The following is a 27,765-nucleotide window of genomic DNA, read 5'->3' on the forward strand; positions in this document are numbered from 1 at the left end:
TCGAAAATCAATATAGTTTTTTGTAACTACATATAGAACTTTTAGTAGAATATAAATATCATATTTTTTTTATGGAATGGACTTTATTATATTTTTTTTTATAAATAGAATAGATTTGTGAAAAATTATTGAACTACATACAAATTATTGTAAATCTTTATATATTTTGGTAAAACCGTGCATTACCGTGCATTGCACGGGATTTAAACTAGTGTACATATATAGAGAGATGTGATAGTGTGAGCTGTAGAATCTCAATTCAACAACTTATTGCCTAAAATGTTGTGCTTATACAAGTGTTCAAGCTATTATGGGACGAAAGAAGTAATTATTTTGGAGATTAGATAATGCAAATGCTTGTTCTAGATCATTACATATTCCTATTTTTTTTCTTCAGTCAATACAAGAAGAAACAACTTCTAATTGTGGTATTTGACAATGTTATGACTTGGTAATCAATAAATGCAACATGACCAGGTTAGCTCAATTAAGTAACTTAAAATCACATTTTGTTATTCTTTAACAAATATGCTTCCAGATGAGTATATGGAAACAATACATAAATTTGCTCAAAATATAGGCAACCCTTCAGCTTTATCTCTAAACAATTTGTAGCAAAACTGATAGTATTTTTAGGATTAAATATTAGTAAAATTGTGAATTAGATCGGATCACTGAAATTGAGATATATAAGTTCATATCTTCCATTTCACTTTCATAAATAAACCAATATTTTATGGCAATTTTTTTTTTTTTTTCAAGGTATCCAATCAAACTCATATTGAAAGTCCAAAACATAAAAACAATCATATATGTGATCAAACTCTTCTCCAATGCATATCTATAGGGCTATAGACATTCGTTTATTTTCAACTTAACGCAACACAAACTCTGATTTTCATGAATAATTGATCATGTACAACTATAGTTTTTTTTAACCTCATCAATCGACAGCAACATAACATGAGATATCTGATGCTATATACATGAATAAATTTGGAATAGAAATGTGACAATTACAAAGTCAAACGAGATATGTAATATATTATATACGTAATCAAACTCTGGCCATAAAAATAGAAAGAAAGAGAGATGTATGCAAAAATTCTAAGCAAAGCACACTTGCACATGCATGAACAATCACAATTCACAATTCACAATTATGCTTCTGTAACTAATTAGCTTTGAATTATATATATGTGTAGCAAATCTTCTACAACCATACAAATTAAACATTGCGTCGATCATAAGGTTATATATAGAAATGTGCTTGTATCATATTTGCACTCAGGTTTTGAGCTTGTGATCGAGGAATACCGATTTAGATATTTTACGTGTTGCTTTCGTGACAAGCATATCATAGAGTGAATTTTACCTCTTGCCTTTTTATTTTAACCTTTTATAATTGATGTCTAATATGTTTGACAATATTGAATTGGTACGGTACACATGTTAAAATTACATACGAGGTTATCTTTTCAGATTTTAAAAATAGAGATGCTCGATCACATACTTTAATTTTCACTAACTTATTAATTCTCTCTTTGATTTTCGTGGTTACTGTAAGTAAAAAAAAATAAAATCAATAGAGAACAAAAAAAGTAATAACGCATTATACACATTTAATAAATGTACTACGTAGTTCTTAGATCAAAATGTTGGAATAAAGGAAGAAAATGGAATTTTGACCGCCAAGCGCCCGATCGGGCGAGATCCGTCTGACCGGACACGAGAGTAAAGATGATTTTTATCATTTGTTCGCCCTGTTGGGCGGGAGCTTGTTCTGCCGAGCGTGCCACGGGACGGAGCTCCTAGGTGACAGTTGGAAGTCCCAACTCTTTCTCTTCCTCTTCCTCTTCCTCTTCTCCTTACAACTTCCTATTAACTCCCAATCATGGGAGGTTTAAGGGGTTGTTAATATGCCTTTTGTTCCTGATTAAAAGCTTTTTCCCAATAAATACTTCAACTCTTGATTATCCACTTTCATTATATATTTTCATGGTTGAGAAAATTAGTATAGAATATTACATCAAAACATATTAAGCTAAACACATTCCTATTTTAGGCATAAGTTTATATGACTTCACCTTTCATCGTTAGAATTCGTTTTTAAAGTTAGTGACGAACGCCACACCTTCTTCCTTTTGATCAAACAATTACATTATTCTTCTTATTATTTGTAGCCTTTGAAACACTTATTTTACAACACAAACATGACTAGTTGACTAGTTGTTAGTTTTATCAACTTAACAACTACGAAATACATATAATACAAGCTGCCTAATTGCTAATATACAATATTGCCCTTAATTTGCCAAACATATCGGTTAAAAATATTACCAAGTGTTCAACGAGTTGACTATGTTTATAAAATTAACATTCAAATAAATAAAAATAACAGCAGTATAAAAGTGAAGATGAAATTTCAAACAAAAAGCGTTGACAAGTACATCACAAAAGTGCTTGGCTAACGGCTAAGAAAACGACTAAGTAGGAAGTTAAAAAGAGTTTTCCACGTAACCTAATTAGGCTAATAGCCATTGGTGAAACTAGTAGCTCTATCCAAGCTGTTAAATTGGCCAACCAACAATTATATTATCTTGTTCACATCAAAAAGTCTTGGATAGATATTCCTTTGGTTTGAATAGATATATAGTGACAAAATTGAATAACTAGTTATCTAACAAATATCTAGATTTTGAATGGTTACGTTTAATATCTTAAAGTGCACTATTTATATATATCTTAATATTGACATAGTAAAGTGATTAAATTTTTTAAATTGGTTGTGCTCCACCAATGATGTGTAATGTGATGTATGCCATATACGTACCAAATTCAAACATGTAAGTTCTAAGTTCTAACACCAAATGCCTTATCAGGACACTCTCTTTGGAGAACAAAAGCCAAAATTGTAGGAAATGACAACATGAAAAATAAAATTTACTTGTTAGAAGATTAAGGGCATGTTCACATTTACTGAACTGAGCTGAATTAGACTGAACTGAACTGATTGGAGCTGAATTGGACTGAATTGATTGGAGCTGAACTGGACTGAATTGAATAGAGCTGAAATGAATTATTTTATGAGAAAAGGAAATTAGGAGCTGAACTGAACTGAATTAATTGGAGCTGAACTGAACTGAACTGAACTGAAATTATGCTGAAGTGAACATGCCTTAAGTCATGAACTAAATATATGATTGTTAATTTCAAACAATTCAAACAATAATGATGCAGTGCATTGCCTGACCCCAATAACATATGCTAGTTGCTAATAGTCTTTGGTTGACCTAGGCTTTTAAATTAACCAAAATATACATGGAAGAGAATTATAATTCATACAATCATACTATCTATGTTGCAGACTTACAAATCGACCAATAGCTTAACTAAGCTTTATCTTCATAAATATATAGAGAAAGTAACCAACAATAGTTGGCTCAAGTGGTAAGCAACTTGATGTCGCTTAAGGGAGGTCTCAGGTTCGAGCCTCGCCGTATGCAGAAACTCTTGTTGGGAGACTCACCCACCATAAGCTAGGTGTGCTACCCGAGTCGGATCTGGATGTAATCGGAGCTAAGCTCCGGTGAACCGGGTGGGCATCCTAAAAAAAAAAATATAGAGAAAGTAAATGGTCAACGGTGAAAATTGATCCGGTTAGATGGAGGTATCTTTTACAACATTTTATCTATTAGTATTAAGTAGATTCTTATAACATTTTTTTTGGCCAAAATTTATTTATAACGAATTAATTGAATACACATAGTAGTACGGAGTTATTATTTCAAAGCTAATCGCCAACAAATATTTTTGTCGAACATGTTTAAGAGCGTGCTTAATTACTTGATATTGAATCTAATGAAGTAATTAATTAAGTTGGTGTGCGTGTATTCTATGGCTTCGTAACCATCCACCTTATATTAGCTTCATCCTCACTACTTCTCCCACATTCCAAATCACAAGGAGCACATATTTCCCCTATTACAATTGGCATATGATCAAATGACATTAGATAATAATACCTTGTTCGTCGGGAAAAAGAATGGTTTTGCTAGCTATCAAAATCTACATTACTATAGGGTACGTATTAGTTTAATTTATGTACAAGAAATTCATTATTTCCTCTCTTAATGTTTTGACCACGAATTTGTAAGTATCATTTAGCTCTACTTTACTCCTTGGATTGTATTGGAACTAGTACCAAATTAGATCAAAGTTAAATACATAGTTTAATGACATTATTATGATTCCACTAATAATATATAGATTTATATTGATACATAGAGTATATTAGTTAAGTTTTGATTGATATAATATTATTCCGATTTTGGCGACTTATATTATATGGTTGATTGTTACTTGGCATATCTTAGTAGCTTTGACGTATAAGGTCAAATATATTTTCCACAAACCAAATTTCTGGTTTATTATGACTAAGACCACTCCACTAATTGCTCAAGCCGCCTAAAACGCTTGAATTTTATCCCTTTGCGTACAACTTATATGCATGCATGTGTTATACTTCTTGCCTATATATACATAGTTCACATAATTGTAAAAATCACAAAACATACAATCATCTTTTATCTTATAATAAGCTCCTCTTAGAGCTTACATTCCACCAATAATATCTTTCTTATTCAAATTGTCAAGAAAATATGAAGGCATCCCTGAAGTTTGCGATTGTCTTAGCCGTTCTCATGGCCCTTCTCATTACTCTTTCCTCGGCAGAATCCAAAAAAGAGAATAAGAAAAATGATAAGAAAGGTAAAGAATTAGAAACATTTGATTCCTATAAAGGATCGAGTAAGTTTCTCAATTCAAAGAAAAAACATCCGATGAACCCATACAAAGTGATTGGTGGTACTGGTGCACGTGTCCGTTTGACATGTGATAAATTCCCTAGGGTTTGTCATACTAAAGGGAGTCCAGGCCGCGATTGTTGTGGGAAGAGGTGTGTTAATGTCAAAACCGATAACCTAAATTGTGGAATGTGTGGACGAAAATGCAGATTTCCCGAGGTTTGTTGCAATGGGAGATGTATTAACCTTTGGTATGATAGAAAGAATTGTGGTGCTTGTCACAACAAATGCAAGAAAGGGAGCTTTTGCTACTATGGAATGTGTAGCTATGCTTAAAATGATACAAGCATATATGAAGAAGATGAGGGTCAATTATCCAACACGACTATATCCTAGCTACGTTACATATCATATTTTGGTAAAGAATATGGATGCATATAATTAATTTAGTTTTGATTAATGTTGATAATTTTCATACATGTTGGATATTTATTAATTTGTAAAATTGTTTGGGGCCAATAAAGGAGTTTGAGCTATTCTGGCTATTAGCTAGGTTGGTGGAAGCTCTGGCAAATAATTAAGATTGGTTATATTCTTTTCAGTTGTATTCACTTTATTACTACGTATATTATATGAATTAATTAAATAAAAATTTTATGTATTCTGGTGATGAATGAAGTGCTGTTCAATGTTGATGTGTAAAGTTATAAATACTTCTTTTATTTATACATCTACAACTATTAATTACTACCTCCGGTCCAAATTACTCGCAACAAAGGGGTATTATTTGTGAGACATAAAATATTCCTTTTTTGCGAGTAAATTGGACCGAAGGTAGTACTACGTATACTTCCTCTATTTAGAATTTGTTATTGAAGGAATTATGTCTTCGATAAGTGCAATTACTAGATATATCAAGGATCACTATTATGGAGATAATAAGTTCATTCTATTGGGGCGTCATCCTCTGTTGCTAGACTATGAGAGATGATCTTTGGGCTAGTCAAATGGTCCAAAGCCCTTTAGAATGGATCCTATATTGGTCACACACAAGGGTATTGGGTTAAGCAAGTAAGAGGTCATTAATGGGCCTCATGAGCAATTAACTAATCATGAATTGGATTGGGCTAGCATAGTTAGATTGGAATTAGGTTTTGGGCTTTTGACATGGGCTCTTATTTAGAGATGAGATCTATAAATAAGATCTATGCCTAGGGTTTGTAGTAAGCAGTCATAATTCACACAGTGAATTTTGACATCAAGGCAACCAATCCCAAAACCCTAATCCTCTCTCTAACTCACGGCTATCTCTCTCCTCCCCTCGTCCATACGGCCGGCCACCCTAGGTGGCGCGTATGGTGTTCGTGGTGGTTCATGGTGGTTCGTTGCTCGCTCTTCTCCGTAGAAGGTCAATTGATGGTTTCAATTGCAACTAACTAGCATTAGTGGAGGTCTTAATCTGTGCACGTGGACCAAGTAGAGGAATCACACTTGAGGTTCTTTATCTCCCTTGTTCTTGCTCGATCGCACGTGGAATCACGCTTCAAAGGTACAATTATGTGTTCTTTATGTGTTATGCATTAGATCCTTGGATTAGGTACTGTATGAATATGATTCATGTTTATTTCCGCTGCGTAGTACCTATAAACTCCTACAGTTATAACTTTTTTATTTTTATACAAGTATATGTTTGTCAATTCATAGTTTCAAACTTTCAACCATTAATATACATGTGTATATAATTATCAAATAAATTAAAAAAAAAATAATAAAAAATTGATAATGTTTCCATATGTCTTGAGAGTTGAGACACATCTAAAAGATTCAACATGATTGTAAAAAAAAAAAAAAGAAAAAAAAAAGAAAAAGAAAAAAGTCAGCATGATTATGTTTTCCATTAAGTGTAAATCACCAAAACTAATCAAAGTAAATTGTATGCGTGAATATAGTGTAAATCAAAAGTTGCAACGAACTATTCTAATCCAGCAACCTTTTGGTATGTACTGTGCAGTAGGCCACACTGTGTGACAAGAGTTAATCAAATTATTTTTTTAGGGGTTACCCACAACAAGAAAAGGGCCGTTTTGCGACGGAAATAATTCGTCGCAAACTGGCAAAATTCCGTCGCAAAGTGACTTTGCGACGGATTTCCGTCACAGGCATGGCGTCGCTCGAACTTTCGTAGCAAACAGTCCTTTTGTGACGGAATATCCGTCGCAAAACGAATTGCGACGGATTTTGCGACGGAAAGGTAGTTGTAGCTGAAAACAACATTTGCGACGAAAATTCCGTAGCAAGAGGAATCATTTTGCGACGGAATATTCCGTCACAAATTTTGCGACGGAATGTATTTCCGTCGCAAAATGGATTCTTTTGCGACGGAATAGTCCGTCACAAATAATCCGTCGCAAAATACTCCATTTTGCGACGGAATTACATTCCGTCGCAAAGTTATTGTAATTTTAATTTTTTTTTTTTTTGTATTTTGTTTTTTTTCCTGGAACCTGTATTCCTGCAATCCTGTTTAATTTTTTTGTATTTTGTTTTGTTTTCCTGGAACCTGTATTCATGCAATCCTGTTTAATAAAATACGTGCATTTAAAATAATTTCAGTCAAAAAGTCCACGCCCTAACATAATTCAAATATATACAACACGTAGCCGTAACTACCAAGTACGGTACATGATATAATTTTTTAAACTACAATGTCATCCATATACAAAAATCGAAAAATGACACCTAACTAAACACAAGCTGGCTGTCCTTGGCCTGCACCACCACCACCACCACCACCCGGGTCGTTCCTGGGGTCTCGAATCTGAGGCTGAATCGTAGAACAAGTGAAAGGAGTGGTCAATCCTGTAAATCTACTGGCTAACTCCTCTAAGAACTCCTTGTTCTTCCTCTCGATTTCAGCCATCCGTTCTGCCACTCGAGCCTCCACTCGAGCATCGAGCTGTTCCGCCACACGGCTATCGATCTGGCTCTCAATTGCTTCCACCCTCTCATTCAACTCCTTGTGGAAGTTTTCCTGCATTTGAGTTATGACCGACGGTACGTATTGGCTGGAAGAACCCGATCCTCGTCCCCTAGATGTGCCGTAGTACAAGTCAGCACCAACACCAAGACCTCTAACACGACCCTTCTTATTACGACCACCAGCCGCCTCAAAGAAAATTTCATTTTCAGACAGTTGGGAACCCTGGGTTCTTGATTCCTCCTGTCTGTGTTGGTACGCCTCCTGTAACAAACAAAGGATATACAATGCAGAAATAAAAATAAAGAATGAGAACCAATAGTTTGAGGCTTGATATAGTTCATAAGTGGCAATATAGGTTCACTAGGTCCTAAAACTAGGAAAATTGGGTGAAAATGGGGCGTTTTTGGTTCTAACTTGTCTATTTCTCACATTTGTTATCTAATGAACCTATTTTTGACCTTAATACACCTAACTAACATAGTTACTTGAGTTTGAGGCTTGAAATTGTTTATAAGTGGCAATATAGGTTCACTAGGTCCTAAAACTAGAAAAAATGGGCGAAAATGGGGCGTTTTTGGTTCTAACTTGCCTATTTCTCACATTTGTTATCAAATGAGCTTATTTTTGACCATAATACACCTAAATAACATAGTTACTTGAGTTCGAGGCTTGAAATAGTTCATAAGTGGCAATATAGGTTCACTAGGTCCTAAAACTAGGAAAATTGGGTGAAAATGGGGCGTTTTTGGTTCTAACTTGCCTATTTCTCACATTTGTTATCTAATGAACCTATTTTTGACCTTAATACACCTAACTAACATAGTTACTTGAGTTTGAGGCTTGAAATTGTTTATAAGTGGCAATATAGGTTCACTAGGTCCTAAAACTAGAAAAAATGGGCGAAAATGGGGCGTTTTTGGTTCTAACTTGCCTATTTCTCACATTTGTTATCAAATGAGCTTATTTTGACCATAATACACCTACCTAACATAGTTACTTGAGTTCGAGGCTTGAAATAGTTCATAAGTGGCAATATAGGAAACAAGTGGCTTGAAAATGGGCGAAAACTAGTTATTACCGCAATTTCCTTCGCTCTTTTGTTCGCAGGAACCTTCCCTTTCCCGGGCACCTCCTTGAAGTGTGTATGCAAGAAGAGATCAGGTGCTGATGGAAGCTTCCCTTGATTCTTTGCCGCCTTGCAATGTGAACAAGTGAACAGTATTATTAGATACAAATGTAATTAAGCACATATAAATACGTACATTCAATTTTTTATACAACAACTTACCAGCTTTTTTGCATGTTGTACCGCAGAGATGGAACCTTGAAAATGGGTCGGTTCTATTTCATTATCCATAGAGCCAGATCGTCGGTTCAATCTGTTCTGTGCTGACCTCTTCTTGTAAACGTCATCCACTTGGGGAATATCCATCATCATCTTGTGGATGTCTTTTGAGATCCAGTCTGGCTTTCTCCCTCCCATCCTTTTAGTGACGTTGTAGAACATTTGTCGCAACCGAGTTGCAGCATAAGTATCAAACGCCCTACGCACTTGCCCCTCCAAAGCAGGTGCCCAACTGTAATGTTGCTGAATATACAAAAAACTCTATTAGTTACATATTCATTTGGTTAAATTTATGACACCTATTATTTATAAGTTAAACTTATACCTTGAACAAGGTGAACCAATGTTCCTTGGTGGGACCTTCAACCTCGCTGTAGTTCTTCCAAGGAGCTTTGTAGTAGCCTTGAATTACATCAGTGACATTCCCCTTTACAGCGTCATTATCAAACCTATGAAACAAGGGTATTTGTATTAGCATTATATGAATAACAAATCAGAATTTTCCCTTTTCATTTAAAATCTTACCAGAGCATAGAAGGTTCCAACACCGGCATGTTAGACCCGGTTGAGCTAGGTTGCTCAAGCTGAGTGTCATCCGTATCCATACTCGAACGGTGCACGGTACTCGGCTCCGCCTCTGAATGAGGGGTGGGTACCTGAGTGTCACCCAACCTGGTGGCATCCTCGGTGATGGTAACCGGAACAGGAACCTGCAAGTGATAAGAAGGAAACTCTCTGCTCTTGCTTGATTTCTTCTTCGGATCACCCCGTTTACCCATTGATACCTGCATCATATTCATTTCACATGATAGGTTTTTCAATTAACAACAAATATAACATCAAATTGAATATAACATCAAATTAAATCACAGTTAAACCAAGATACGCATCCAAAAGCAAAAATTAAGTTTCATTGTCTAGAGTGTTCGATCTTACAATGACACCAACCATGACAAGGTTAATACAACAAATTGAATACAACGACAGAATCATTGTTAGCCTAATCAAGACTCTCATCACTACTGTCATCAATATTCTTGTTACTACTAGATTTACTGCTGTACTCATCACTACTATCGTCTAATATGACATCGCCCAAACTATCCTCATCACTGTCACTGGAACCAACACTTGATTCATCTTCCTCACCATCTGATTCATCAGACATCAGTACAACGTCTTCGGAGTCAGAGCCATCAGATTCATCACCGTCGTCATAACCTAAGATATCATCTGGTGGACAAAGTGTTGAATGTTCCTGAGCTGCTATTGCCTGCAACACCTGGTCATCCACTGGGGCATTAACATCCGACCTAGCATGTGTTTTAAACACAGCCCACCATTGCACTCGGTCCCGTCTAAGGCTCAGGAACACATATAATTAACATACATACCATAATTGTTTAATTTAAACAAGTTTAAAGCAAGTGATGAAACACATATAATTAACACACAATTACCCACATTCAAATAAACATACATACACTAACATGTATTTTTAAATTAACATATATTTTAAACTAATCTAACATATATTTTAAACTAATCTAACATATATTTTAAACTAAACTAACATACATTATAAACTAACTAACATATATTTTAAACTAAAATAACATACATTATAAACTAATCTAACATATATTTTAAACTAAACTAACATACATTAAACTAATTCTAACATTGCAATATATCTTAAAAATTAAACTAATTCTAACATTGCAATATAAATTAAACTACACTACACTAAACACAAGTAATTAAATAATAAAATTTAGTTACAAATTAAATTAAAAAACATAATTAGAAAAAGTTAGGGTTTACATTAAAATTAAATTGAAAACAAAAACAAAGGGGGATAGTGGAATACTCACCGGGATTTGAGGGTGTTGTGGCGGAAATCCGGCTGCCGGAAGGAGGGTGGTGTGGTGGCTGCACACCGCCGGCGAACGGAGGGGCGTGAGTGGGCTTGAACGGAGGGGGTGGCGTGGGTGGGCGTGAGTGCGCGTGAGTGGGAGTGAACGGAGGGGGTGGGCGTTAGTAGGTGTGAGTGGCCGGATTCCGGTCGTTCCGGTGGCGACAGCGGCGGTGAAGTGGCCGGATTTTCTTTCTCTCTCTACGCTTTCCTCTATCTCTCTCTACGCTTTCCTCTTTCTGTTCTTCGTTTTCTTTTTCTCTCTCCTTCAGCGAAACTTCAGTTTTTTTTAAAAAAATTTAAAAACTTTTTGCGACGGAATTTCCGTCGCAGAATCCGTCGCAAAATGTTTTTTTTTTATTTTTTTTTTAATATTGTTTTGCGACGATTATTTCCGTCGCAAACAAACTTTTGCGAGGGAATAAATTCCGTCGCAAACTTTGCGACGGAATTTCCGTCGCAAAAGTTTGTTTCCGTCGCAAAGTTGCGACGGAATTTATTCCCTCGCAAATTAACCCTTTTTGCGACGGAATTGTAGTCCGTTGCAAGGTTTCCGTCGCAAAATGACCTATTTCTTGTAGTGACCTAAGTTATTCAGTTATCAAGGGTTACTTGAGTTACTTAGTAAGTTGTTACTTGAGGGGTTTGGAAACGGGTTACTCGAGGGGTTTACTCGGTCAAGGGTTACTTGAGGGGTTACTCGGTCATGGGTTACTGTAGTTACTCGATTAGAGGTTATTTAAGGAGTTCGATTAATTAGGGTTACTCGAGTAATTCGATCAGGGTTTAATGAAGGAATTGATCAGGGGTTACTTGAGGGTTCAGTCAAGAGTTACTTGAGAGGTTACTCTGTCAACCCATTAGGGGTTACTCGAGGGTTTTGGTCATGGATTATTCGAGAGGTTACTCGGTCAGGGTTACTTGGTCTAACTCAAGCAACCCCTGACCGAGAATCTCGAGTAACCCCGACAACTCGAGTAACCCCGACAACTCGAGTAACCCTTGCCGCATACAAAAAATTGTGCATTCTAATCAGGGGAAATTCGTCATAACATTCAAGTTTATCTTATCATAATTAGCTAGATTTAATATGACTACTTCGCTATATTAATTGTGATTATCGATCACATTAGCCATATTTTGGTCATTTCATATAATATCTAGCTATTAACTAGCAATTATTTATCAAACACTTTTTCACGAAGTCTTTGGTACAACTGACCAGCTAGCTAGTATAATCAATCGGCAGCTAACATCTAATACAATCAGCTAGATACTACCACAAATTGCCAAACATAGCTAAAGGCACATAATGAATAAATCAAACGAAATGAATTGTACTCATTCTAAATCAATTGAATTATCTTTTTTTTTTTTTTTTTGACAAGAGCGAAAGAAAAGGCAAAAACTAGGTATTACACATAAAATCCGATCTAGTGACCCGACATTGTTTTGCAATGTCATGAGCCCTTTGAACTTGGTCTCTGTTAACCTTAATAATTGCACATCTCTGGAAAGCCTTCCCTGTATCCTTGATAGCTTTGATTGTCCAAGATGTCTTTACTTAAGTTACCTTGAAGGTTGTTGATGAGGCCGGTAGCATCTGAAAGGATCATAACCTCTTGTTCTCCTCTGTCTCTAGCCCATATCAGAGCTTCCAAGCAAGCCCAAGCCTCACAATGCAAGGCCGAGGTTGCCGTCCCATGTTTACCTCCCTTGTGAATGACATTCGGGCCAGACCCGATTATAGCAGCCCACCCAATACCCGATACTGAAGTCTTCTTTTCCCATGCGCCGTCCACCTCCACTTTGAACCTAGCAAATCCAGACTTATCAATCCCGAGTTGGACACAGAAGAACCCTGGAGGGGCACACGGATCCGGTCCGTTTCCTGTTTCCGATGGAGTGTCTCTTACTGTCCCCGTGGTAAAGACACCATGTTCCTGAAGTGTTCTGCTAATCAGAGCTGTGACTAGACTTGGGTTTCTTCTCACATTTCTGAAGACTTCTTCATTCCTAGCTTTCCAAAGTCCCCACAAGGTAGCTAAGAACTTTGGAATACGATCACCATGTATACCATCCTCGCTATAAAAAAGCAGGATATAGTGCTGGATCCAACCTCTCATCGAGTCAAACCCAGGAAGATCAGAGCAAATAGTCAAGGGTCCATTCCCCCAGACCTCCTTTGCTAGAAAACACATACGAAATATATGTTGGCTGTCTTCAATTTCCTCTCCACAATAGTCACAAACCTCATCCATGTGAATCCCCCTTTTTGCTAAGTTGCCCTTGACCGCCATAGCATCATGGAACAATTTCCACATGAAAATTTTCCATTTAGGTTGGATCTTTAATCTCCAAATGAGCTTAACAAACTTCTGTTCATTCATGTTGAGGTTAACTCTGTCAGCTTCGGGCTCTGAAGAGCATAAGTAGTAACCTGTTTTCACCGTATAGTTACCCGAGGGATGATGCTTCCAGTAAATGTAATCATCATTTGGTCCCGTTGGAAGTTCCATTGATAGGATGGATTTTGCACTTCCCCATTCAAAACACTCCCTAACTTTCCCCGCTTTCCAAGTTGAAGATTGGGCATCAATAAAATCACTAACCTTCCAGCTCATAGCATCTCTCAACATTTGTCTTGAGTTAACTGCTGGAATCTCCCCTCTTGCTCAAGGCATACTAATTGCATTGATCTTTTCTCCATTCCCAACCTTCCATGCAAAACCTTTCTTGAAAACCTCAATAACTCTCCCCAAGCTAACCCTTCCCCAAGAGGGGTTACCTTTCCTCTCATATGACCTTGCCATATTACACAAGCCACAAGGCGGACACCCTCTATGGATTCTTGAGATTAATAATTGAGGGTTGAGGTGCATCCGGGTGGCTTGTTTGAAGAGAAGAGAATTATTAAGGCCTGTGGATCCTCTAATACCTAATCCTCCCATGCTTTTTGGAAGCTGAATAATCGATCTGCTTACCCAGTGCATCCCTTTGTTACCACTGTTAGACCACCAGAACCTAGCAATGAGAGAGTCAATCTTGCTTGCTATACTCTGTGGCAGTTTAAGACATTTGATGACATGAGCTGAGATGCTTACTAACACAGTGTTGATGAGGACAAGCTTTGCCGGTTGACTCAAGTGTAGTGAAGCCCACGAAATGATTTTTTCAGAAACCTTGTCCACCAGGCACTGAAAGGAAACACTCTTCTTCCCCTGTATATCAATTGGAGCCCCTAGATGGATTCCCATATTTTGAGTCTCGGTCATCGACAGTATCCTTTTTAGACCAAGTTTTGTACTTTCAGCAACTCCTGGGGAGAATTTCACAAAGGACTTTTGAAGATTCAGTTGTTGACCTGAAGCTTTGCCGAACCTGTGAAGAATGTCACCAATGCACTGGCAAGACTCCTCTGTGGCTTTAAAGAAAATCATAGCGTCATCTGCGAAAAATAGGTGAGAAATCGACGGTGAGCGACGCGAGATCTTCAAGCCTTTGACTTGTTTAATGTCTTCTGCTAATGTCAGCATTCTCGAGAGAATGTCCATGCAGAAAAGGAAAAGGTAGGGGGAAAGGAGGTCCCCTTGCCTAATCCCGCATTGCGGGCTGAAGTGCTCAGTAGTTCTCCTGTTGATGACTGCTTTAAAACTAACCGTCGAGATACACTGCGATATATGGCCTTCCTCCGTTGACCTTTTGACCCAAAAAATTATTTTCTAATACAACTTTACGTTGACTATACGCTTTGGGTTGGAATTGATTTGGTATATACGGAGTACAGTAGTGTTTGTGCAATGTTATAAGGTGAATTAACATTTAATATTTGGGATGTTTCTACTGTGTCATTTTTCAAAAAATGACACCATAACATGATGAGGTGTCATGTTATGATTGGTCCATTTTTTATTTATTTTTAAATACCTAAATATACTATACATGTATGTATAATTGTGAATACATGTTTTTTTTTATATAGAATACGTAACTATAGCTTTTTAAAATCTATTTTTATCTTAATAAAATCATTTTTGAAAATAAAATTAGAATTAAAATTTAGAAGAAAAAAAATTCATCATTATTCTTCGTTGTTCTTCATTCATGATAGTTTTGATTATTGTATAATCTATTCGTAACACATACAAAAATTCTGACCACAATTTCACCCAAATTAAAATTCCGACCAAATTCCAACCAAAATTCCGTCCAAAACCATGTCCAACTTCGGGTACAAATTTCATTTAGCTAGGGTCCGATTGATAATTTTGATTAATGTAAAAATCACGTTATTTGATAGTTTTGAGATTGAAAAAAGCCTTAGGAGTGTGTATAATGATGATGTAAAATGCAGAATTTTCAATTTTTTTAACGTCAATGGATAACGAGGGTTTGCTCTTCGACTTAGAGTTCGAGTTTTTTTTTTCACACTGTTTGATCCGGAATCGTGTTTTGCGATTTTTGCAATATGTTTGTGGTTAGGTAATTACCTGTATTTATTTAGGTCACTTAGAGTTATTGATTTTGTGAATAAAAAAGTATTATGTATTTATGTACACATATTTGGTTTTTGCATATCAATCACGATCAATTTAAATTTTTTAAAAAAGCAACCATGTTTATTTTCTTATTATTTAGGAAAAATCAATATTTGTTTAAGGCAAAAAATATATTTAAACAACATATTGAAAGAAATTGATTCCGTGATGATTTCCATTCGTCAATATATACATCATACAATATATTAGTTTGTTTGGCAATTACCTTGCCAACAATATCGGTTGACATTATGAACTTATGCAAATTAAGATTGATACTAAAAGCTAAGAATAAGGAGCCTAAATATATGCTAACCGTAAATACAAAGATACACTATTATCTAGAATATATTCAAATATATTATTAAAGGCATAATATATTTTAATATATTCTAACGCATATCTTAGTACTTTGACGGTCGTAAATCTTTTTCACACATACTTAAACAACATGCCCATGATTTCGAAATTATTTTGTGCTTAATAATACGATGATAACTTTAAAAATCTTTTTTGCTGAAATAATACGATAAGAATTTATCACGCTATAATATGTCTTAAGTACAAGAAGATTTCATTAAAATTACAACTACATTTTTTTAGATAATGACCAAATTAAATACAGGTAAAAGCCATAACCACAAACAGAGTACAAACGTTGCATATCTTTATTTTACAAAATTACACAATTTGAGTCCATATAAATCATATTTTCGAACCATTGAAAGAGGAATTCTTTCCTTGCAAATATTTATGAACAATAATAATTTTCTAACAATATATAAGTATATTATATTTTTTTTTTTGAGGGGGAAAAATATAAGTATATTATATTAGAGTGAGAAAGTATATCATAATTTAATATTTTGTCACGTCCATAATATAATGAGGTTAATACCATAATATAAAAAAGACTGTTTTCCTATGTAATGACCAAATATAGTTTAGGTCATTACCTAACACAAAAACAATTTCGAGAAAACTTAACTACATTTATCAGATCAAACAGGGGTTGCGGTAGTTAAAAAAATGCGACCACTTTTTCTTCTACAAACTTGATACTCTTTGTTCTTTGACAAATTGCACAATTTGAGTCCACATAAATCATATTTTCGAACCATTTAAAGTGGAATTCGTCCTTTGCAAATAATTATAAATGCAATTGTTGTTGAGATTTTTTCATGAACGAAAACCTAAAATTAAACACAGCAAAAAACAAAATGCAAAAACACAATTTGTTTTCGAAATTTTATCACGATTTTAGCTAAAATTTGCAAAATTATCAACAATTAAAATTGGATTTGGGAAAGGGGGGCTTATTTATGAAATGATTGAAGAACGAAGAACGATGAACGATGATGAACGATGAACAATGATGAACGATGACGAACAAATTTAATTTTATGATTTCTAATTTTAATTATAAATTCGAAAATTAATTTTTATGATAAAACTAGATTTTCATAATTTATAATTATGTATTTCTAAAAAAAATACATGTATTAAAAAGAATACAAAAAAGAATACAATTTTAATACATTACAAACATTAAAAATAATTCAAAATGAAAATAAAAATACAAAATACAGGCCAATTAAATTTTGCCACATCAGCAAGTTGTGGTGTCATTTTTAAAGAATGACATTGTAGAAATTTTTATTAATATTTGTGGTCTGGCAAATATGGTTTTTTATATGTAGTTAATTAAATCATTAAATCACAATATATAAAATATAGATATGTATCACTAACTTTATATTTCGGCCATAATCTTTTTATATTTTTGGTCAACAGAATATTGAAGAGCTTATAGTGGATATAGTATTGTTACAAGTTTGACTACTCCAATAAGCTAATTTATGTGTTTGGTTGTGAGAGGTTTTGAACAACTTATACCCCTCAATCCACTAATTTTGAAAACGCTGGGTATAGCAACATTTTTAATTATGCCCATAAAAAAGTTGCGGAGGTTGCAACAAATTATTGCAAAGCTATCATGGAATGTGTAGGCAGTGCAGCTAGCCAGCTACTGTACTACTTATAGTTGCACGTACATTATGATTTAATTTTGAAGTGTCGAAAGGTTTGTATGGTATTTAAGTGGCGTTTCACGTAACAAATAATTTTGTTCATCTTTATTTCTACTATTGTATAATTGTATGTCTTATGTTGCCCTTGAATTAAACCAACCCTTAAAATCTTATATATGGTGTATGTATACGTTTGAATTCTTTGTTTGTCAGTAAAAAAAAATCAAGAGATGTTTATTAGACACGAGTAATATAATAGATTAACTAGGTGCAAATCAGGACCTCTTTTATACACTCAGAAACAAAAAAAAAAAAAAAAAAAAAAAAAACAAACAAACAAAAAATAAATAAATAAATAAATAAAATAATAAAAGAGAATTATACATATAGATATGTAGAAGAGACCAAAAATGTGGTTTTTTCTTTGCTGCACAATAAAAACCATGAAGCCATAATATGTAATGCTAGTAATTATTAAAAATTAAAGTTTAAACTAGAATATTCTATTCTCATTGGTTTGGACACCATGTGTAACTGGTGCAGTTGCTCTTAATTTCTTCAAGTACCATATGCCTGCCCCAATTCCTACTCCTGCTATTGATGCTGCTGTCACCGTTCCTATCACACCGCCACACTAAAATTAGAATTATTTATCTACGGTCAAATTGGGTCGCTGACACTCTCTGACACGACACAACAACATAACAAGCAAAACATAAATTGGAGATAAATCTACTCATGGTAATTCAAACCAAATACAACACGAGCACATATGTCCTAATCAAATTTCAATAGACACAATGACACGATTCTTACCTTACATTTATACCTAGAAATTGTTTATAAATTGTTTTGTAACGTGTGAATACTGAATAGTGCAAAATGTACGTGATTAAACGTAAATATTGCGCTTGTTTATCCGAATTGGAAACTTTAATTTGAATCTAATAATAAGTAATAGTATGTACCTGCGACTGCCTTAGTATGTCCACTGTGTTTTTCAACTCGATGATCTGCCACAATATATCACAAATAGGCAACCATTATGCATAGAAATATTAAAGAGTTCGAAAATATATTTGCTGTTATACATATTTTATATATATATGTACTGTAATTGGACATACCTTTACAATAAGTAGTGACATTTCTTTCCTCACACAAACATAAGAAATCTTGGTTTGTGGTATTAAACCCACAAGTACCTCCTCCCTTAGCACGGTCCTGGCAATGAAGGCAGCTCGTCGTGAGCGGGGTCTCAAAGTCGACTCTCACGCCATACTCAGGCACTTGATCGTAGGGTCGTGAGGTGCCAAGGCCGCCAACACTCTTCCAATGTACACTAGTATAAGTATCGCAATGCTTGAGCATCATCCTTAAGGATTCGGTCGCCTTAGGGTAGTAAGAGCAACAAGAGAGGTCTCTTAAGGCCTTGTTGTTCGGTGCACATTGTGGGAAATGCCGGCATAGGTAGCTTGCGGGATCACACGTAGTGTCACACCGATCAGGGAACCTCTCGCAAAACATTGGCCTGAATTTTTGTATGTTCAATTCGTTATAATTGTAACATTTTTGACATTTGCATTATTCGCATAGTCTGAGTGCTTATACTAATTTTAAGAAAATATGTAAAATTTTGTTACATATATTTCTGTCTTTACGTAATTAGACATTGTGCATTGACAAATATAAAAAACAAAATTCTTATAACTTGTTTGAGAGGAAGCCCCAGTTTCTCACCGTGAGAAACGAATTCGTTTCTCACAATTCGTTTCTCATAGGGGCATTTTGTAAATAAATCAACAACTTTTTCAACTTTATTCAACTGTGGATCCCACAATATTGAAAAAGTTGTTGATTTATTCACGAAAATGCCCTCATGAAAAACAAATTTTGTTTCTCACCATGAGAAACAGGGAATTTCCCCTTATTTGACATTGTTTTTTGTTTTTAGATTTCAGTTTTCTTGAAAACAAAAAACCAAAAACTAGAAACAAGAAAAAGGTGTTCCATTTTTCTGTTGTTAGTTTTCAAAATTATCATGATTTGAATAAGTTTGATTAATTTTTGATTTATTATATGACATACTTCGTATATCATGTGATTTTAAAAAACAAAAAACCAAAAAACAAAAAACCACATTGATGGTAAACGAAACCTTAGGAATAGAATTAATTATTTTGTGAGCATTATATTCAAATTAAGATCAAATGAAATAATATGCCAAGAATATAATTTTGCAAGCTAATTAAATAAGCCGAACCTGGGTTCCATGATGACCTTATCAGGGCTACAATTGAAGAAGAGATACTCATTCTGGTTGGATAAAGACAAGTGTGTGCTGCTGTCCAAGCTAAAGGGTCTAGTGGGCCGAAACCGGTCTTCATCCTTGCACTCCCACATAAGAGGGTCCGAGACCAAAATGTGGGGATCCGAATAGCTAATCGACTTCACAGGGTACCGGCCTGAAGGGGTCCGGAGCTGGAGGACATCTCCAGAGCACACCAAGATGTGGCGGTAGTATGGACTACCGCACCCATCATCAATGGTTAAAGGGTAGTTAATCGGAATCCCTCCGCAGGACGACCTGCAGAGGGATGATTGAGAAGAGACTAACACAACTAAGGTTGTTAGTATTAGGGGAGTGAGTATTTGGGTTGTAGAACTTTTAGGGTAATTCATTTTGGTTGTTATTTGTGTAAGGAAAATTTTGGTTTTGTTTTTAATTTGGTGTGACAAAAAAAGTTGAGAAGCATGAGTGTCATTGGGGTTTTGAGTCAAGTTTGAGAGTTAGAAGCAAAGAATCTTAGCACCATTATTAGTTAATAGTACTAAGAATTTGTGTTATATACTTGCTTTAGTTCTCTTTATTCACTTTATTGTATTGCGAATGTTTAAAATCTTAATTGATTTATTAACTTTTATTGCTTTTGCTTTATTTTGCCAGAAGTGAGCACATAATAATATAAGCAGCCTAGCTTTACGTAACTTAGATTTGTATGGTGCAGTAATTAATTTCAATTACATTTGTAAATAAATTGCTAAAACAAGATCGATAATAGTGGACAATAAGCACTCGAAAACAAATGATACTTACGAATACTCTCTTTGTCCTTTTATTTTTATTAAGAGCTGAGCCTATTTCTATTTAAAGATTGTACTTTTTGATAATATTAATCTTTTTCGATAAATTATTTTTTCTTTTTTTTTTGTACTTTTGATATCATCAGATCTGCTTGCCATTTTGGCAATTTATCTCTATTGAAACACATCCAACTAAATAAAATACGTAGAAGAAGTCATTTTTATTTATGACCAAAAAAACAAGAAAGAAAAAAATACATTCATAAGGTTCATTATTTCTACATAATTAAGTGCTTAAGCTTGTAGGGGAAACAAGGGAAGCATTCCATGGAATTAGATCACAATCAAGTGCATCCTTGCCCTTAGGTAAACCGCGAATTTTGACTTTTTTGACCTCACCACTACGTAGATCACATTGAACAAAGGTCACTCCCCCAAAAAATATTACGATTTTCCGTCCATTTTCTGAATAAGCACAAGGCTGTGGCAGACTATACGAACATAACTTGTGGACACGATAATAACGCTTCCATTCACTATCTAAAGCTTGTTTTAGTGAAATGCGATCAATCAATTGAACCCACAATTGTTCCGAACCATGATGGTTCTTGTTCATAACCCAAATGCACATGTTATACTCATATACTTCGGGTGGTATATGAGGCAAAAATGCATAACACACCTCGTAATCTAAATACCAATCATTCTTCATAGTTAAACCATAACTAGGTTGTGGTAAGGGTACCTTATTATACTCTTCACATCCTAGGTCAAAACTAATAATACAAGCACTAGGGTTATGATTATTACTTATCCAATGTAACGCATTATTCGACATAATCATGCGTTTGTTACCTGCATAACCAGAAGGTGGCGGAGGTGGTTCGATGACTCTCCATGAATTAGTCTTCAAGCTATAAAGCCAACAAGTTTTACCGCCGTCTACAAGTGGAACATAGTAAAAAAATCTTGTAATCGTGACCAACGCGATCATAACCAAACCCGACCAAGTAATAGTAGTTGTTGTGCCTTGGTATCGACTGAGGTATAGTGTTACATGTACCGGTAATTGGGTTATAAATTGAAAACCTTGTTGATTTGCCTACGTCGTTATTTAAAAATGTGAGGAAACAAAGCAAGCCATTACTCGAACCAACTAACCGATGAGAGTAAGTGTAAGAGTACATCTTATGGGTAGAAGAATAACGAATTAATTTTTTGAGCTTTAGAGAAGAAGATTGGAAATCTAGTGAGAAAATATCCGATGACCATAACAACTTTGAATTGAGACGACGGAGGGCAAGGGTATTCGGATTGTTTATTCGAGCTTGTCGTCTGTGAGATGCTATGAAATAGGTGCTGTTGATCTCATCGCGCCAACGCTTACAAACACACTTGAAACGGAGAAGAGATTTAGCCGGAAGCCTTTCGAGAATGTTATATTCAAGCTCAAAAGGAAGCCGTCTAGTACTGCAATTATAAGATGTTAGTGTATTCTTCTTCTTATTTTTCGATTTTACAGGCTTGATTTTTGTGAATAATTTGAGGAACATTTGTGAACATGATGATGATGCGCTTTTAGAAGGTTTATCGTCCACCATAACTTGTCAAAGAACAGATAGAAATTTGGAGATGGATAAATTTGTGATTATTAAGTTAAAAATATAATATCAATTGATTTATATAATTTTGACGTTTTAATATGAGAATTTTTTATGCGTTAAGATTTGTTTTCTAATTATCTTGAAGATTAGGTACATTATTTATTAATGATAAACAAGAATAATTTGTGTATCTATCAATGCCTACAGTAATTTTTCTGAGTCTACATTTTTGTAAAGTTGTTTCTTACTTTGTTAGCTTTATCTTTTCCTAGTCAACTAATCAGGTCCTAATAATATGTAAACGTACCTTAGCTAATGTGTAGTTGACTAGTTGTTACGGCTAAAAGATTATGAATTAGCAAAAGTGACAATTTAATATTACCTAATTATATAGTACTCCCTCTATTTATTTTGACCAATATAATTGTGAATTGTATTTAAGAAAAAGTAGTCTTGTGGTACTTATTGCCCTTATTGCTTCTCAATTGATAATTGAAAATATTATTGATCAATTGTAACTTAGATATTTATGACGGTGCAATTAATTTCAATTACAATAGTAAACATATTTTTATAAACAAGGTCAATTATAATGGTAGACAAAACGCACTCGAAACCAGTCCTCTCAGGGCCTGTTCATATTTACTAAATTGAGCTGAACTGATTTGATTGGAGCTGAACTGAACTGATTGGAACTGAACTGAACTGAATTGAGCTGAAATGAATATGGAGCTGAACTGAACTGAAATTAAGTAAATATGAACAGGCCCTCACTCATTTTTTTTTATTTTTTTTTTTTTACTATTGTAGAAACAACTAAAAAAAATGGAAAAAATACTTTAATCACACAAATAAAATTCCAAGGAATGAAAGTAGTATAAACAAGTAAAAATTAAACATAAGAAGGGATTACCTTCATTCATTAGTTGAGAAGAATTAAGTACAAGGGGAAACAAAAGAACTAATCCATGGAATAAGATCATATTTAGGGATTACATTATAACCGCCATCGAGCGGTAAACCACGAATTTCGGCTTTCTTAACCTTACCACTACTTAGATCACATTGAACAATGATGATTCCCCCTAAATCTATTAACATTTCTCGTCCATTCTCTAAATAAGCGCAAGGTCGCGGCGGACGATAATAACTTGGATGTTGGGAACCACTACATTTCAATTCCTTTTTTAAAACTTGTTTTAGTGCTATACAATCAACCAATTTAACCCACAATTGGTTCGAACCATCATTGTTCTTGTTCATAACCCAAATACGAATGTTATACTTATATATTCTGACTTTCAAAGTTGATATTTTATAGTACATATTATATTTTATGAGATGCAAACGACCCCGTAATTCAACTAAACTCCAATTAGCCCATGACCGCGAACCAATATAGGGTTGTGGTAGAGGTATTTCACGATACTTTTCGGTCCCTAGATCAAAACTAACTACACATGTATTAGATGAATCAGGGTTAAAACCTATCCAATAAAACGCGTTATTCGACAAAATCATGCGTATAACGGTCCAGTCACCAAGCCTTGGCGGAGGAGGTTCAATGTTTTTCCATGAATTATTCTTCAAGCTATAAAGACAGCCAGAAGTGTGTTGACGTTTGTAACAATACATCTTGTAATCGTCATTAACACGATCATAACCAAACCCCATCATATACCTGGAATAATAATCTTGGTAATTTGGATACCCCTTAGGTAGAGTGTTACAGATACGGGTAGCCGGGTTGTAAATCGAATATTGTAGTGTCAATCCGTCACTATTCGCTTTTTCTCGGAAACAAAGCAAGCCATTACTTGAACCAACAAACGCATATTTAAGAGAGAAATAGTAGCTATTATCATGGGATGAATAATAGTGAGACAATTTTTTAACCTCTAATGAAGAAGATTGGAGATCTAGTGAGAAAATGTCCCGTGACCACCTCAAATCATTTGATGAATAACTAAGACAACGGAAGACGAGTGTAGAAGAATTCGGTTCGTTTATTCGAACTTGTCGAGTGTGTGATGTTATGAAATAAGTGGTGTTGATTTCATCGCGCCAACGCTTACAAACACACTTGAAACGGTGAAGAGATTTAACCGGTAGCCTTTCGAGAATTTTCGATTCAAGCTCAAAAGGAAGGCGTCCACTGCTATTGGGTTTGTCCACCATGATTTACTATTAATGAACGAACAAATACAATTAAATTTGGAGAAAGTGTGATTTTCAACTTTGATGGTTTAAATTGATTGATACGAAGTATATATTATGGCGTTTAATTTGAGTATAAGAATAAATTTTTTCATATACATATCAGAACACAAAGTCTTTCAATTATCATATTAGAAAGATATTGAGATATATTGTATCAATTAGGATATATTTTTGGTAGTTTCCTAGTTGTTTCCTAATTATCTTCTTAGGGTTGTATTATAATACTGCAATTCTTTTTTTTTCCCTAATTCAATCAATCATCAATCATCAATCAATTCAATCACTATATACTAAAAGACACACCAATCATGACACGTGTCATCTCCTGGTGTGTTCATAGTATATTTTTAAAAAAATTAAAGATTTATTTTACAAAAACAAATAATATGACAAAGATACAACAATGACAAAGATATGAATATATATTCACACCATCAATTATCTCACAGAATTAAGGAAACAATAATAATCACCAAGAAAATATTTACTAAATTTATCATGATTATCCTAACATATATACAATGATATATAATTATGCAATTGATCCCTTAAAAAAAATCTTTGATTTAACAAAAGGAGAATTCAATTTTAAATATGCAAACTTAAGAAGGATACCCTTCAATAATAATAATAAAAGGTCAATAGACTTGTTTTCAAAAAAAAAAAAAAAAAAAAAAAAGGTCAATAGACACACTAGCAATGACACATGTCAATTTATGGTGTGTCCTTAGTATATTATTATTTTAATAATTAATTATTACGAAGTATAGTTTATTTAAGGAAATTATTTTTGTCAACTATATAAAATGAGCAACAATATTTACCATTCTCATTCAATTTTGTTCAAGATATTTTAAACAATTTTTATATTTTATGCTATAAATAAATTAATTTGTCAAAAGAAAATATGGGGTAAACTAACCTAGTTCAATAAAAAGCCAAGTAAGAACAGAATCTCAACTTTGGACTATATAACATTATAACCTGAGTCTTGGTACTTTTGCCGCTTTCTTAGGGCGCCGTTTGATTGGATATACACAAAAACCTGGCTGAATCCCCTTAACTATCTCTCGTCTTTGCACTTTCATGTTTTTCAACTTAACATGCATTATTGTACGTCTTAGACTGGTATTAGATAAATAGATTAATTAGTCACATGAAATGGATGATACTATGATAGGGTGATTGGAAGTTCGATTAAATTTTGCCTAACCATTATATTTATGATGGGTGTTGGGTTAAATGTGACCCAAATTCCATAAGCCCAAGTGCCCAACTAATTACATAATACTAGTATGTCTCAAGGTGTCTATAGTAGAGGTGTCAAACCCGAACCGACCCGAAAAAAATTATCCGTTTCGAACTGTAACCGATCCGATTTGATCTGAGAAATTCAAGACCCAAACTCGATCTGTAACCGAATTGAACTCAACCCAAATCCGAACTTGGCCCGATCTGAACTTAACCCAACACCGATTTGATCTGACCTGAACTCAACCCGAATCCGATTTGACCCGACCTGAATTCAAACCGAACCGATTTGACCCGACCTAAGCTCAAACCGATCCGAAATTGACCTGACAAATAACCGATCAGATCCGATCTGTTTTAACCCGAACTGATATTAACCCAACCCGATTTTAACTCGATTTGATTTTTACTCGATCCGAATTTAACCCGACCATAATTGATTATTGACCTTCTTATTCAAGTTCTTATACTATATGTTTACTAATTATTAATAAGTTAACTTTTTTACTACAAAGAAATAGTCTAGAGTCTTAAGTTTACTACAAACCCATCACGTGAGACAATCTGACCAAAGAGTAGGTGAGGTCCACATAAAGAGCTCTCTCTTCCTATCTCTCTCCTTTTTTCTCTCTCTACCTTGTGTTTTTAGAATATTTTAATCATTGTTATGTATTTACAAATACATACATTCCTTCATTACTACGTCCTCTACAACTGTGCATTATCCTAGAATTATAGGCATTATACATCGTACGGTTATATACACACTACATACATATGCAATAATTTATGCTCAAATAAAAAGAATGTACATAGTAACAATTAACTATCAGTATGTATAATGTCAAGTTTTTAATATAAAAATTGAATTAGTAATAAAGTAATTCTAACGACTCTAACAAATATCTTATACAAATTGAATTAGTAATAAACTAAACTAATAGTACAGAACTCATAATCTTGTAAGATTGTACAATTGATGAAGAGTTGTAACCTTGTAATAACCTTAAAAAATTGATATTCTTTTTTGTATATATCACCATATGTAACTATTAGTCGTCAATATATCACTAGCTCAGTCTCACTTATATAGGTATGATAAGTTATCGATAATTATTCAATCTCAATTTTCCTTTAAGAAAAAAATTATACCTAACTTGATCAAATGAGAAATACTAAAACTTCGTGCATCGTAATTAATAATCATATTGAACCAATAATAAGGTAAAAACTCAATGATATCTCTAGATTAAAAATAACCTTATTTGGATATGAATTTGGTCAGCTCGACCAAAATCAAGCTAAACACAAAAAGGAATTGAATCGAAACTGACCATTTAATGAATCAACGGATCAACCTTATTTTATTCAAACCGAACTTGACCGAACCGAAATCAACCCGACCCAAATTCTTCCAACCCGAAGTTATCCGGTTAAACCCGTTTTAAACCCGATCCAAATTTATCCGAACCGAAAGTGAACCGATCTGGAGTTGACTCGACCCATATCCGACCCGGACTCGATAGACCATGACCCGAATCTGACCCGACCCGAATTTGACCCGATCCGAGTTAAAAGGATAATTTTGATCCGAACATATCCGATCTAAACAGACCCGACCCGAACAGACCCGACCCAAACTCCATCCGGTTATCAACTTTGGAGAAATACAATGATTAATATACTTCGTATATATAATGAAATTTGGAGAAAGTGTGATTATCAACTTTGATGGTTTAAATTGATTAATATACTTCGTATATATAATGGCGTTTAATTTGAGTATAAGAAAATTTTATTTGTAGGATAAATTTCATAAACATATTAGAACACAAAGTCTTTCACTTATTATATTAGAAAGATATTGAGATTTATTGTACTATAAACACCAAAAAAAAAAAAAAAAAAAAAAAGATTTATTGTACTATCAATTAGGATATACTAGATGAAGCCCGAGCGATGCACGGTTTGTTTGATTTTTTTTTTTTAATGA

The 27,765-nt window shown here is 34.3% G+C and overlaps 6 protein-coding genes across 6 annotated transcripts; 1 reads left to right on the forward strand and 5 right to left on the reverse strand.

The window, feature by feature from the left end:
* The first annotated feature begins 4,661 nt into the window (after positions 1–4,661).
* On the forward strand, positions 4,662–5,183 carry LOC145610030 (uncharacterized). Its single transcript, XM_081665274.1, has one exon. It carries the CDS (start codon positions 4,662–4,664, stop codon positions 5,139–5,141), a length of 480 nt encoding a protein of 159 aa, XP_081521400.1. The 3' UTR covers positions 5,142–5,183.
* A 2,365-nt stretch (positions 5,184–7,548) lies between these two features.
* Positions 7,549–11,135, reverse strand: LOC145610889 (uncharacterized). Its single transcript, XM_081666152.1, has 6 exons — positions 11,005–11,135; positions 9,656–9,915; positions 9,456–9,579; positions 9,074–9,373; positions 8,864–8,980; positions 7,549–8,046 (listed from the first exon to the last, which is right to left on the reverse strand). The coding sequence occupies exons 2-6, from the start codon at positions 9,907–9,909 to the stop codon at positions 7,549–7,551; spliced, it is 1,293 nt and encodes a 430-aa protein (XP_081522278.1). The 5' UTR covers positions 9,910–9,915; positions 11,005–11,135.
* A 1,403-nt stretch (positions 11,136–12,538) lies between these two features.
* Positions 12,539–13,684, reverse strand: LOC145610890 (uncharacterized). The gene has a single exon (XM_081666153.1). It carries the CDS (start codon positions 13,682–13,684, stop codon positions 12,539–12,541), a length of 1,146 nt encoding a protein of 381 aa, XP_081522279.1.
* A 4,247-nt stretch (positions 13,685–17,931) lies between these two features.
* LOC145612341 (LEAF RUST 10 DISEASE-RESISTANCE LOCUS RECEPTOR-LIKE PROTEIN KINASE-like 1.5) lies at positions 17,932–20,368 on the reverse strand. The gene is made up of 4 exons (XM_081667712.1): positions 19,877–20,368; positions 18,741–19,144; positions 18,582–18,626; positions 17,932–18,231 (listed from the first exon to the last, which is right to left on the reverse strand). Exons 1-4 carry the CDS (start codon positions 20,293–20,295, stop codon positions 18,107–18,109), a joined length of 993 nt encoding a protein of 330 aa, XP_081523838.1. The 5' UTR covers positions 20,296–20,368; the 3' UTR covers positions 17,932–18,106.
* A 615-nt stretch (positions 20,369–20,983) lies between these two features.
* LOC145610891 (uncharacterized) lies at positions 20,984–22,298 on the reverse strand. Its single transcript, XM_081666154.1, has 2 exons — positions 21,859–22,298; positions 20,984–21,737 (listed from the first exon to the last, which is right to left on the reverse strand). Exons 1-2 carry the CDS (start codon positions 22,296–22,298, stop codon positions 20,984–20,986), a joined length of 1,194 nt encoding a protein of 397 aa, XP_081522280.1.
* Positions 22,299–23,237: 939 nt separating this feature from the next.
* LOC145610892 (F-box/kelch-repeat protein At3g23880-like) lies at positions 23,238–24,479 on the reverse strand. Its single transcript, XM_081666155.1, has one exon. The coding sequence runs from the start codon at positions 24,477–24,479 to the stop codon at positions 23,238–23,240; it is 1,242 nt and encodes a 413-aa protein (XP_081522281.1).
* Positions 24,480–27,765: the final 3,286 nt, after the last annotated feature.

The sequence above is a fragment of the Chenopodium album genome, chromosome 24, assembly GCF_948465745.1.
Source record: "Chenopodium album chromosome 24, dcCheAlbu1.1, whole genome shotgun sequence".
Lineage (NCBI taxonomy): Eukaryota > Viridiplantae > Streptophyta > Magnoliopsida > Caryophyllales > Amaranthaceae > Chenopodium > Chenopodium album.